The following is a 13832-nucleotide window of genomic DNA, read 5'->3' on the forward strand; positions in this document are numbered from 1 at the left end:
CTGGATGGCATTACTTTGGCCTCCAGTAACACTGTGAGAAATCTTGGAGTCATTTTTGACCAGAATATGTCCTTCAATGCACATATTAAACAAATATGTAGGACCGCTTTTTTGAACTTGTGCAACATTTCTAAAATTAGAAACATCCTGTCTCAGAGTGATGCTGAAATGTCAGTTCAGGCATTTATTACTTCTAGGTCCACAAAGACTGTGATTAGGCTTCAGTGGTGCTTTCTGGTTACATAGGTAGGCCCCGTGACTCAATCAACAAGCGGGCGCAGCATTCACTTGTATATAACTTTATGCATTGTTTATGAAAAGCAGAGAAAAGTAACAACTATTGTGATGAACTGTTTTACATTCTGTGATAAATGATGGAAATCACCCAGGAGTATTAAATAAAGATGGTTAAATTTATTTCAGCGCTGAGTGTTTAATATCTAGGTGTTTTTATGGGAATGTGGATCTTTCAGATCAATTTGAGAAATGATTTTGATCATGTTTCACATTTTATTGTGTCATATAGAGTGGGGCACTGTTCTTCCTCTTGACTCGGTCTTGGACCCTAAAATTCTTGGTCTTGTCCCAGTCTTGATACACTCTGGATTTGGTCTTGCCTTGGTCTCGGGTTAAGTGGTCTTGAGATGGAGAACAAGAAAGAAGTGAGACAGAAGCAGAGAGAATGAATTCAGATGTTTTTATGATTATTCAGATTGCAGGTAAGGATACAGGTGTAACAGACTGAAACTGTGTTCTTTTTGTGTTCATTTTATGTCTGTGCCAAATTATAATATACTCAATGGTCCTGCTTTCCGTGCAGATGAACAATTTTCTTTAAGAGGGTGTGGTCACTTTAAGAGACTTACAGAAGCTGCATGAGCAGAAAAAAGACGGGCACTTTTTTTTTTTTTTAACTAAATGTTCACTTAAAAATAATTAGTCTACTGACAGTCATTATTTTTGGGGGGTGCAACATAATTTTTGGCATTTCTGCTTGGTTCAAGCAACTTTTCAGTTGGGAACATTTTTTTGTGAAGGAAGCTGGAACAATTATATTTAATTTAAATAGCGCCAAATCACAAAAAAACAGTTGCCTCAAGGAGCTTTATATTGTAAGGTAAAGACTCTAAAATAATTACAGAGAAAACCCAGGTCATGTAACTGCTGTGGCAGGCAAGCAGAGGACCGTGAAGCAGGACTCCAGAGGCAGGGACTAAAATTGGTCTTCAGCTTTATTAGCTTGAGGACAATACATTAACAAAGCTGGAGGGGAGCCAGCACAACAACACCAAACACAATTGAACACAAGCAGCGGGATGAGACAAAGGACAATGCAACAAGGGACAAAGGCAAAATGCAGACAATAAATACACATGGGTAAAAAGACAAGTGGGAACAACTGGGGAAGGCAGGTGCACAGAATGAGAATTACAGTAAAATAATCTCTTACAGGAAAACAAACCCAAATTTGTGAAACCACCATAAATAACAACTTAACAGAAATAGGAGCCAAGGCTCAAAACCAAAATGCTGGGTCAACAGACTCAGGATCATTACAACCCGACAGTCAAATCAACCCCCTATGAGCAAGCACTTGGTGACAATGGGAAAGAAAAACTCCCTTTTAACACAAAGAAACCTCCAGCACAAATTGGGGCTGAGGGGAAAGAGACAGGACAAAAGACATGCTCTGGAAGAGAGTCAGAGATTAACAGTAACTATTGATTAAATACAGAGTGGTAAATAGAGTAAAAAGAAGTGAATGAAAAGAAACACTCAGTGCATCAGTGCACCCCCCCAGCAGCCTAGGCCTATAGCAGCATAACATAAGGGAGGGTTAAGGGTCACCTGATCCAGCCCTAACTATAAGCCTAAGCTTAAAAATAGAGAGGGTGTCTGTCTCCTGAATCCAAGCTGGGAGCTGGTTCCACAGAAGAGGGGCCTGAAAGCTGAAGGCTCTGCCTCCCATTCTACTCTTAAGTATCCTAGGAACCACAAGTAAGCCAGCAGTCTGAGAGTTAAGTGCTCTGTTGGGGTGATATGGTACTATGAGGTCTTTGAGATAAGATGGGGCCTGATTATTCAAGAGGAGAAGGATTTTAAATTAGCTGTTTACAACTGCTCTTTCAAGAATTTTTGAGAGAAAAGGAAGGATAGAGATTGGCCTATAATAAACTAAGACAGCTGGGTCAAGTGATGGCTTTTTAAGTAATGGTTTAATTACTGCCGCCTTAAAAGCCTGTGGTACATAGCCAACAAATAAATATAGATTGATCATATTTAAGATTACCTGTGACTTAATTTATAATTTAAATAAAGAGATGGATAATGATAGTGGGCATGGCAAATGAGGACAGGCACAGTCGCGGAGTTCCCCTGTTGACGGAAAACAGTATTACATCCAAACCAACTTCTTCACAATGGAGACTGAACAGTCACAGTAACCTCCTCAGAGAGAGAGAGAGAGAGAGAGAGAGAGAGAGAGAGAGAGAGAGAGAGAGAGAGAGAGAGAGAGAGGAGAGAGAGAGAGAGAGAGAGAGAGAGAGGCATCCCCAGGTACAGAAAAGAATTCAGAATATTTGGACAAACTGGAGAAAGTAGGACAAAAGGATAAAGTAAATTTCACCTGAAAGGCTATGATGAAGGTGAAATTATAGAGGCAGTCATCCAGTCCATCGCACCTGAAGTCAACCCAAAAAGCCATTTGGAAGGCAGACAGAATCTCACACTTACCTCTTTAGGACAAGTTGTTAAGACACATTTCACTGAGAAAGATGCTGCAGAACTGTACCATTCACTTACCTGTGCTGTTCAAGAGCAACAAACACACTGTGTTTGCATCTGAGAGAGCAAAATATGGACTGAAATATAACCCTGAACTCATACAGACTCAGTTGCAGCAGTCATTAACAGGATTACAAGATGATGCTGTGTGTGCGGATATCAAGCCTTACCTGAAGAATCCAGCTGTGTCAGCTGAAGTTCTGCTCAAGAACATTAGTGCAGCCTAAAGTGCGCAAAAGTGAGAGAAAGTGGCCATGGTTCAGTGAAACTGAGCAGGTTACTGGGTCAAAGAAAAACAAAAAGCACACCCAAAAGCTCAACCCAATAGAAGCCCTTCAAAATCTCTCACTGGGCTAGTGGAAAAGAAAAGATGCTAAAACCAGCACTTGTAAGATGGAGGTTACAACACTAATGAGTGAAGCCCCACTCTCAAGGAAGCAGGAGAAGACAGCTAAACTAGTAGGACAAAAAAGTGCAGGAGCTCCTTGATGATGCTGTACTGGATTTATCTGCTACACATGGAATAGAGGTGCCTTATGATGGACCAGAGTAAGATTCAGTCTCCCAGCCAATGAGGACTATGAAATGCTAGTGCCCTTAATGGGAGCTACCAATCCACTTGCACTGGACGTTGGCCATAGAAAGACAAAAGCAGAATATTCAGCACTGAAAAGGCAGAAGGATCTCAGAGGATGTTGGAGGGCCAGATTGTAAGATTAGGAAGACAGGATGTTGTCATCACAAAAATAAAACTCATAAAGGTGGACTGAGGGAAACTCCGCAACAAATTAAAATATGCAATGTAGCAGGTGATAGTTACTTTGTGAAGATAAAGCCGTTATCTCAGTTGTGGTTGAAAATAACACACACAGTGGCATCAGACCACAGAGCAGAACTGTGCTATGCTGTCTGTATGCTGTAGACCAGTGGTTCCCAAAGTGAGGCCTGCGGGCCCCCTAGTGGGCTGTGAAGGTCTTGCAGGTGGACCACAGTGATTATAGAAATTCAGTTTGAAATTACTCACAAGCATAGGCGTAGGAACTCGGGGGATGGAGGGGATGTGTCCCCCCCAATATTGGAGACAGGCGCATTTGTCCCAACCAACAATGACACAGCAGAGGAGAAAAATTCTTGATTTTGAAATCTTTAACTCGCGTGCTTTTATTTTGAAGGCACAACATGCGCTCCCCCCCCCTTCCTCTGAATGGCTCTGAGTGTTTGGGAGGTGGGAGACAGCGAAGGAGTCAGAAACTCTTGAATGAGGTAAAAGAGTCTGTCGGGATCGTTGCCATGAACAGAGCCGGACTGAGGCATAGGCGACATATGCGGCTACCACCACCAGGGGGTCCCCAAGCTCACATACATTTGTAATGAAACTTTATGCTAGTGCACTGGTAACATTTGTCTATGCACTGGTAACATTTATCTGTGCATTGGTAACATTTATTTGTGCACTGGTAACATTTTGTCCCCTTAGAATTATAAGGTTCTATCTACGTTCTGACCAGTTTTGAGATATTGAGCTTTAAAGTTTTTGCACTCTGTATAGCAAAAATTACACATGGAATAAGTCTTGTTCACACATGATTATGAAACACACCCTATATGTATTCTAAATCAGAAATATCAAAATCCTATTAAATGTGCAAATGGGGTTTTTTTTTATTTTGTTTTTTGTTGTTTTTTTGAACAAGTATAATGCAGATAGAACCTTCTAATTCTGAAAACTCCTTTTTTGTTTAGAATTATAAGGTTCTATCTGCAAAATGTGATAACTACTACTGATTTTCAAGGAATGAAAAATAGTTAACTTATAGTAAGTTTTAAACCATAAAATTATAGATATAATAGAGTGTCCACAAGTATGGTTAAATCAAATTAAATGAATTTTTAAAAATTTGTTTCAATGCTACAACATCTCCATCCATCTATTCTCTTCCACTTATTCTGTTCAGGGTCGTGAGGGGGGGGCGGGGGGGGGGGGGGGGGGGGGGGGGTCTGGAGCCTATCACAGCTCACATAGGGTGAGAAGCACTGTACACCCTGTATAGGTCACCAGCCTGTCACAGGGCTAACACAGAGAGACAGACAACCATTCACACCTATGGGCAATTTAGAGTGACCAAATAACCTAACCCCAGTAACTGCGTGGCTTTGGACTGTGGAAGGTAACCCACACAGACACGGGGAAAACATGCAAACTCCACACAGAGAGACCCGGGCCAAGGTGGAATTGAACCCAGACCTAGATGGCAATCTAGCTGTGAGGCAGTAGTGTAACCACCATGCCGCCTTGCTGCACAACATCTATTACACAATTTTAAAATTGTACAATTAAAAAAAAAAAAAAAAAAATCAAACTTTTCATTAAACTCATGTTGGCAGACTGAGCCCTCTTTTTTCCCATCCTTTATTTTTCAAAGTGTTCTTAAGATAACTCAACATATAATTATATGAAAACCAACAAGTAAAAATAACATTTATAATAAATAAATAGAACAAAATAAACATTTGATATAAATTTAGGAGGCGTATACTTTGACATATAAACAAACTCAAATTTCAATGAAATTTGTACAGAGAGTCAAACAAATTCTGGATAATTTACCACAATGTTTTTTTTGTTTTTTTTTTCCCATTTAGCCTAGATCTTTTTAAATTTTACAAGCTGCAATCTACCTGAAAAAGCATTCTTTAAAATTCTGAATAAACATTTAGATTCTGAGTCCATGTCCACTGAGTACAAAAATCCAAATAAAAACTCATCCCACTTAAAAGGTAGATTTTTAAAACTTGGATCTTTAATTAAAATCATTCTGCTATGAAAATGTCACTGACAATGAACTGTTTTCTTTCGGTTGTATTTATTCAGGAAAAATGTAACAATTTCTTTGCTGTCCCTTTTCTGGTGTTTTTTTCTTTTACTTGCTCTTCTGGAGTTTGATGACAGAAATAAAAAATAGACAGAGCTCATTAGCATGGTACCACTGCTAGGTCATAGAATATATTAAAATCTGATGTCATTCTTCAATCAATAATATTTTATACGTGAGGTAACTTATATTATGACCTTTGACTATTCTCAATATTACCAACTACATTGTTTGTTTTTTATGTTAGCACTGACCACAGACAAACAATACAAAACTAGTGTTAGCTCGCTAGCTTTGTAGCTAACAGTGCAAAGAAACAGCTCAGTGCAATCTAAAAAAAAAGAAATCAAAAGTTAAGAATTTTCCTGTCATTAGTACTTCTGTCTGTTGTCAACTCATCTTTGAAGTCCTCAAGCTTTAGATGTCTTGTAAACAGCCCCAGCTTACCATGAAACATTTTCTCTAGCATCACCTCTGCTCCTTTGCTTGATATTGGGCACCAACATTACAAAAAAGAAGCAGCCTGATTGGCTCTCTTGTGAACATTTCAAGTGCCTATTGGTTCACAGATAGAACCTTATAGTACCAAGTTAAAGCTTGATTTTGCGGATAGAACCTTATTATTTTGTGAATAAAACGCCCAAAAATATATATATATTTGAAAAAAATCTCTTACATATTGTTCATAAGTGGTCAGCAAATAAGTATATGACAATAACTCAGTTTCGTCAAAAATGTCAGAACCGTATAATTCTAAGGGGACGATTCATCTTTTTTATATTTTAACATTTATCTGTGCACTGGTACCATTATTTATCTATGCACTGGTAACAATTATCAGTGCACTGGTAACATTTATCTGTGATCAAGCCAGTTTGCCCACGTCCTACAATTATAAAACATATACATATGTAAATTATACATGCAATCATATAAGTGTACACAACACTATTTTTCCAAGAAACATTTGAAAAATAAGAAAGATCAAATAGCATTTTTTAAATGCTTTTCTCAGAGTATTTATGGATCTGTCAGGTTTCCGATATGTGTCCCCCCAATAGGAAACTCATTCCTACGCCCCTGCTCACAAGTATGCTTAGTCACATATTTATATAAATGTATTTATTTATATAAAAAATTGAATTAAAACTGGTAATAGGCGGTGGTTAGTTTGTGATATTACTCCTTACTCTGAGTTAAATTTAATGTTCTTGTATTGAAGTTTGTGTCCCAATGGCAAGTGGATCACATATTGGCATTAGCATATTACATATGACTGGGTAATGTTAGCAATTTATAGCCAACAGCCTGTGTTGGGATGAGATTTTCTGTTTTTAAGTGGGCCACAGCACTCTTTGGACCACTACTGTAGATGCTGTAAAACATCATGAGGAGAAAGTCACACCCACAGCACCCAAGCAGAAATAAGCACCTACTGTAGGTGACAAAATAATGTTATTGTTATATATGTTGTGAATATGACTCTAATCTAAATACAGATGTATCTCAGACAGCATTCAACAACCACCTGATCATGTCTGCAGTGTGAATATAGCAGAACAAACCTGCAGAAGCAGTGACAGGAATCACTCACCAGAATAATACTCTTCTAGTTTTATGGCATAAATTTATATTCTTCTGAAAAGTTGCTGCTCCTAAAAACATTAGAATAAACACAGAGTTATTGGTGATACTTCTGTTAGACATGATTCATCCCATCAATGATTTAGTTCCCAAAAGGTCAGTTTCCAAAAAAGAAATGATTTCAAATTAATAATGAGGAACATTATTAAAACCACTAAAATATCTGCTGTATTTCCAGCTGTATCTGTTAGACATCAAGAGTCAAACTGTGGTGGGTGAGGAGTTCGATCCTTCAACTGTCTGCTCAGAAGTGCCGTCTGTTTTCTCCAAACATCCAAAACAAAGAGGAACGTATCAGTGGAAATATTTATCTTAACAACCAATCTTGGCACATTCCACTTCCTCAGTCATCTTTTTTATTTCAGTGTCAAAGACGTCATTGTCACAAATGCACTGTGGGAATGGGCACAGTGTGCATCTGAATCTTAATACAATTTCTCCTTACAATAATTTCCCTTTGTACAAAATGTATCCATTAATTTTGAAGAAAAGGCGACATACTGCATCTATGACATGTTAACATCAGGAAAAAACAGGAACTGAAAATTGCCCAAGTTATCGTGAGGAAGTGACATCTCAGCGTTACCAGGAAACACACGTTTAAAGAGTCATCAGCTCAGAGACTGTGACAGCTCGGATCGAGAACAAAGAAAGAAGTGAGACGGAGAAACACGATGGATGAATTCAGATGGATTCAAATGTTTTTATGTCTGATGCTCATCATTCCGACTGCAGGTAAGGATACAGGAAACATTTTAATAGCAGGAAAACTAAACGTTATCAATATTATTACCAGTGTTGGGGTTGTTACCCAAAAAAGTAGTCTATTACACATTACTCATTGCAGTGCATTATTTAACTACTTGCTGGAGAGAGTAACTCATTACTTACCATTCTCGTTGCTCCATAAAATATCCTGAAATGCAGTGTCACATAATTACCAGATAACAATATAAACTTTAGGCTACAGTTCAGCACACCAATACAATTCCATAACCTCCTCTGAACAACAAAACACAATTCAACCAACTGGTGTTGGCACATGGCACTGAAGAGCATAATAATGAAGGAATTAGATCCTTAAACTTAGTTACAGCACTTTCAGAAAGACTTCTACTGTAATAAAACTTATTCCCCACTGCTGTGTAATCCATTAAAGTAAATGTAAATGTTACTAAGAAATGATCAGACAGGAGGGGGCTTTCAGGGAATACTGTTAAGTCTTCAGTTTCTATGCCATATGTCAGGACAAGATCCAGAGTATGATTAAAGTGGTGTCGGGTTTTTTTGCGGCTCTCTCCCCCTGTTGCTCTTACCAGGCGGAGGGGAGACCAATGGGAGCAAATGCACCTTGAGAAAAGCTCCACACTTCACAGAAACTCACTGGAGATGAGCAGGTTTCGTTTCCAGGATTTATTGAAGCACAAAGTTAAACAAAGTACAAGATAGCAAAAAGTTAAACAAAATGCAAGAAAGCAAAAAGCCTCCCGAGAGTGAGTGCCTTGGTGCTGTTACAAGGTGGTAGAAAAGCAAAGAAATAAACGTCCAGAGTTTAACACAGTATAAAAAAACAGAAGCCCTCTCGGGAGTGAGAGCCTGCAGACGCTGCAAACACAGAAGCGAGGAAGGGCAAGAAAGAGCGCTCCCTCCCAACTTCGCCTCTGCCTTTTATAGACCAACCTCACACCTCCTCCAGCTGTTATCAGGCGGAGGGGACATATTAAGATGCTCTTTAGGCAACAGTTCTATGAATTGTTCTCGGGGGCTAGCAAGACACCCAACTTTCCCACGGAAGGAGTCCAGCTGCGCCTCTACCCCTCCCTTCCAGGACACACTCCGGCTACTCGCCCTCCCCTCGGGAGAAACTGGGTCAAAAGTGCACTGTGTAAAAGGTGAAGCTCCTCACAAAGGTGGGGGCTAGCATTACTTAATGGAAAAATCCCAGGTCGCAGAGTAGGCCTCAGCATTTTTACCTGTCTACAGCATGCAGAGCTTCAGTGTGTGAGTGACAATATAGGTGACAAATAATATATAATGTGACCATTAATTAGAGTGTGTGATTAATATATATAACAATACATGATATAAAAATATTGATAGAAAATACTGATGTCATCAAGATAAAAATACACGACAGTGGTGGGTGGGCTCCTTTACATTTTGAGAGAAGCCAATTGAATCTAACAATAGATTAAATGCAGTGTTGAGGCTGTCATTCTCAGCGTCTACATGGATGTTAAAATCACCCACTATAATTATTTTATCTGAACTGAGCACTAAATCAGATAAAAAGTCTGAGAAATCAGACAGAAACTCTGAGTAAGGACCAGGTGGACGATAGATAATAACAAATAAAACAGGTTTTGATTTTCCCAATTAGGATGGACAAGACTAAGAGTCAGGCTTTCAAAAGAATGAAAACTTTGTCTGGGTCTTTGATTAATTAATAAGCTGGAATTGAAGATTGCAGCTAATCCTCCTCCTCGACCTGTGCTTCGAGCATTCTGACAGTTACTGTGACTCGGGGGTGTTGATTCATTTAAACTAACATATTCATCCTGCTGTAACCAGGTTTCTGTAAGGTAGAATAAATCAATATGTTGATCAATTATTAAATCATTTACTAATAGGGACTTGGAAGAGAGAGACCTAATGTTTAATAATCCACATTTAATTGTTTTATTTTTTGGTGCAGTTGAAAAAAAAAAAATATCGCCACAGGGACCACAAGGGGTAAAACTACTGTGGGGGCTGCATGGCCTAACTCACACTGGGCCAATGGCATTTTCTATGGGGAGCCCACAGTGGGCTACCCACAGAATTTCACCTTACAGGCACAAAAGGCCAAAACGTCTGTGGGCCCCATGGGTATTCTGTGGGGAAGCCCACTGGGAGGTTCCTGGAGAATTCCTAAAGTTAAAAAATGTTGTGGGACCTGTTTGGGCACACCCACTTAGGCCTCTTGTGGCATGAGTGTGGGTTCCTCCTGCCCACACAACCCCACAGTTCACCCACATCTACCCACTGTGGTCCCACACATGCATGTTTGTTGCTTTTTGGTCCAGCTTCATGGCTAAAAACATAACAATTCATTTGAAAAGTTGTTCCTAAAAACATTTAACAAGAATAAAACATGTTCACAGTTATTGGTGATACTTGCTGCTCAGTTTTAAGACTGTTAGAGATAATTTAGTCATCTCAGGGTGTTTCTGGTGTTATTTGGTCATTATTATGGGCTGGAAACAGTCTAATAGCAGGAAAACTAAATGTTATCAATATTATTACAATCAGTAACCTTTACAGTAAATAAGACATCTGAGCATGCTCTGTGGTTTTAGGACAGCATGGGACATGTTTATCTTCACTCTGTAAAAAGTGCTGTATTCTAATTTATTTTTCATATTTCTCTCCAATCTTCTCAACAGCATCAGTAAATGAAACGTCCATTTTTATGAAGGTTGGAGATGACGTCACTCTGCCTTGTCTAAATGTGACAGATGACCAGAATAACTGTGATGGTACTACGTGGATCTTTGGTTCAAGAAGCAAACCGACAGTCGAGCTGATCAGATTTGGACGGATTGGTGAAGAAGACAAAACTGAATCAGACAGACTGAGTGTCACAGCGAACTGTTCTCTGGATATAAAGCAGCTCACAGCTGAGGATGCTGGTCTTTATTACTGTCAACAATACAAATTATTAGATGCACAAGCTCAGCGCACTCGGGTTCATCAGTCTGTGGTTCATCTCTCTGTTATTACCTGTGAGTATTTCAAACTCTTTTTAGAACAAGAACTTTAAACAATTATAGTTACAGTAATCAAGACAACTTGACTAAACTGCACTATGTCTCACATTATTACATCGTGTTTTCCAGTGACTGAACATAAGGACAACGATAAGGTGGTTTTAAACTGCTCTGTGTTGACCTATGACGTGTGTCATCACACATTGAGATGGGGGCTAAAAAGCCAGATTGAGCAAGATAACAATCAAATAGTGACTTCACAGACTCCCTGCTCCATCAGCATGTCTTTCCCAGAGTCTCACTATTTATACCCATCAAGATATAACATACTGAAGTGTGAAGTGACTGATACTGACACAGAAAATGTCCAGCTGTTTACCTTCAGCCCTCAGCCTTCATTCCAAGAAACAGGTGAGATCACCATCAACTGTTTAAGAGAAAAATAAAATTCCTGGAAAAATAGATTTCACATTTTTAAGAAGTGTTTCTATCATATACAACAGATGAAAAGCATGAACAAGTTTCTGGTTGTGTGTCTTCATCATCCAGGTGACACAAAATCATCAAAGAAACCAACCAGAAAAACAGAAAGCAGCACAAAATCAGAAACAACAATAAAATATGCTTTGCAAGGTATTCACTCAAAAATGTATTCTTGAATCATGTACCAGTAATCCTTTTTTACTTATAACTAAAACTGGCACTTTGGATTTAAATGTGTCAGACTGGAGAAATGGAGAACCTAAATAATGACTCCATAAGGAGAAAAAGTGAAAAATGTTTCATTTCATAAATTATTAAATATTACACAACCTCAAAGTTCAGGTGATTAAATTTATCAAGAGCTTTACATTTAAGGACAAACATATTCATATCACAGTAATGCACACATTTATCAATAAAAACTGTCTGACAGACAACAGCATCTGAAGATTCAAAAGTTAAGAAAACTGTAACCAAAGAATTTTATTAATTAGAAGTTTTTATTCTTTTCACAGATTTTTTTGTGTCTTTGAGGTTCATTATTGTCTCTGTGGGTTTAGCAGCACTTCTAATAACTGCTGTGACAGTCAACATATGGACAAGAGCTAAAGGTAAATTTAATCATGACAAGGTTGAATGATTTTTGAATTTTCATTTCAAACTGAAATTGACTTTCTTCTCTCATTTTAGGGAACAAAGCACAGATGGATAAAACCACAGTAAGTACAAAACTCAGTAATCCAACATTCAAAAATCTGAAAGTCAGGTTTCTGATGTTCATGAGATTATTTTGGATTTCTTGAGCTAAATGTGGTTGAGCAGAGGACAGAGTCAGAAGTTTGTAACTGGAAGGTTGTTAGTTTGAACCCCTGAAAACCCACATGTGAGAGTTTGCTTTGGGAAAGTGGACGACTGATGCTCTTCTTTAAATTATCACTGAAGTTATATTGATGTCACACTTGCGGTAGAGTTGTTAAGCTGGGCCCAACAGTGACACAGTTGAAGCAGACCTGCAGGTGGCAGAGCAAAAGAATTTGAACTAGAAATTACAAAGAAAGAAAAATGGCTGCACAGTGGAAGCAGAAAAGTCAGAAACACAGACACAAAACAAAGATCAACAAAATCCAGTAAAGCACAAAGAGTAAGATTTGGGGAACAGACTGAGAAAAGGAAAAGGAAGAAACAAAGAGAAGAGAAAACGAACAAAATAAATGATTGTAAGGTGACGTTTTGGTTTGTGTTTCCCACAGGTACAATATGATGAAGATGATGATGTTTCAATAAACTATGAAAACATTGGATACTCTGCAGCTTCTGTCAGACTCCACTGATTAGCCACATCCACTCAGCAGAGAAAACTGCTGTTATGTCATTTGTATAATCTCATTTAGTTTTATGTGTTAAATCTTTTAGACAAAAAGATTATATGGTCATTTTAATATAACTGGTTTTATTTCAAGTTATTTTCTGTTTAGTCTGAACTGTATTAAGAAAGCACAATATGAGATTTATAACATATCTTTAGGGATCTTTAAACAGAATCTGTATCAGTATCTCTCTGTTAACCTAAAAATAAAACTTTCCTATTCAGTGTTACCCCATCTATCCACCAGAGGGCCTCAGTCACCTGTTCTTCTCTGATTTCTCTAATTTGTGCCTCCTCATCTCCTCAATCCTCCTGTCTGTGACACAGAAATTAATCTCAGTACACCATGATGAGGGATATCATAATTCTGAAAAAACAGTCTTTAGGACAGAGGAGAGAGGAGGTTTGCTGCAGGAGCTCCAATCAGTGGTTGGACAAGCGTCCTTTTTGCAGAAGTTTTTACTTCCAGTGACACACAAGGCTGGAATATATAATTATATATTCTGTCAAGTGACACCATGTTTTGAATGTCATCAAAAAGTTGCAGTAAAAATTGATCACTGTTAAATCAGTGAGCATAAAATGCACCAGTAGGTGTATAACAAAACAATTTATGATGCAGTTGTGTCAAATGTACTTTTTAATTATTTTAAAATGAGGCTCCAAAGGAAGGATGTCTCATTTTGTCAAACACCTGTTGCCTTGATTCCTCTCTCCTTATGTTTCTTGCTCACCTCCCCCACTCACATCTTTGGAGGGACTAAGATGGAAGAAATGAGAAAGGTTTCCAGTTTTCTGATCAGCTTTCCTCTGCGTACCTGTTCTCTGATCGAGATAGATTCTGGGTGCTGTGAGTCAGCCTTGGTCATTGGGTCTTGTCCAAGCTGGTTTTTCATGACCCAGATTCCTCTCATCAACGATAAAGACATAAAG

At 38.5% G+C, this 13832-nt stretch overlaps 1 protein-coding gene across 2 annotated transcripts; it reads left to right on the forward strand.

The window, feature by feature from the left end:
- Positions 1–7913: 7913 nt before the first annotated feature.
- LOC115774776 (uncharacterized) lies at positions 7914–12951 on the forward strand. 2 transcript variants are annotated; one of them, XM_030722183.1, is made up of 7 exons: positions 7914–8036; positions 10727–11065; positions 11180–11461; positions 11600–11683; positions 12049–12144; positions 12224–12252; positions 12784–12951. In XM_030722183.1, exons 1-7 carry the CDS (start codon positions 7976–7978, stop codon positions 12862–12864), a joined length of 972 nt encoding a protein of 323 aa, XP_030578043.1. In that variant the 5' UTR covers positions 7914–7975; the 3' UTR covers positions 12865–12951. The 2 variants fall into 2 exon arrangements, with proteins under 2 accessions (XP_030578043.1, XP_030578044.1); XM_030722184.1 differs by having other exon boundaries at positions 7946–8036; positions 10799–11065.
- Positions 12952–13832: the final 881 nt, after the last annotated feature.

Source organism: Archocentrus centrarchus, chromosome 24, assembly GCF_007364275.1.
Source record: "Archocentrus centrarchus isolate MPI-CPG fArcCen1 chromosome 24, fArcCen1, whole genome shotgun sequence".
In the NCBI taxonomy this organism is placed as follows: domain Eukaryota; kingdom Metazoa; phylum Chordata; class Actinopteri; order Cichliformes; family Cichlidae; genus Archocentrus; species Archocentrus centrarchus.

What these genes read in the sequence shown, in the direction of transcription:
- LOC115774776 (XM_030722183.1), top strand. Translation starts at nt 7,976, where the DNA reads ATGGATGAATTCAGATGGATTCAAATGTTTTTATGTCTGATGCTCATC. An exon ending in TCATCTCTCTGTTATTACCT is followed by an intron (nt 11,066 to 11,179) that starts GTGAGTATTTCA and finishes CGTGTTTTCCAG; the next exon opens with TGACTGAACATAAGGACAAC. An exon ending in AATAAAATATGCTTTGCAAG is followed by an intron (nt 11,684 to 12,048) that starts GTATTCACTCAA and finishes TTCTTTTCACAG; the next exon opens with ATTTTTTTGTGTCTTTGAGG.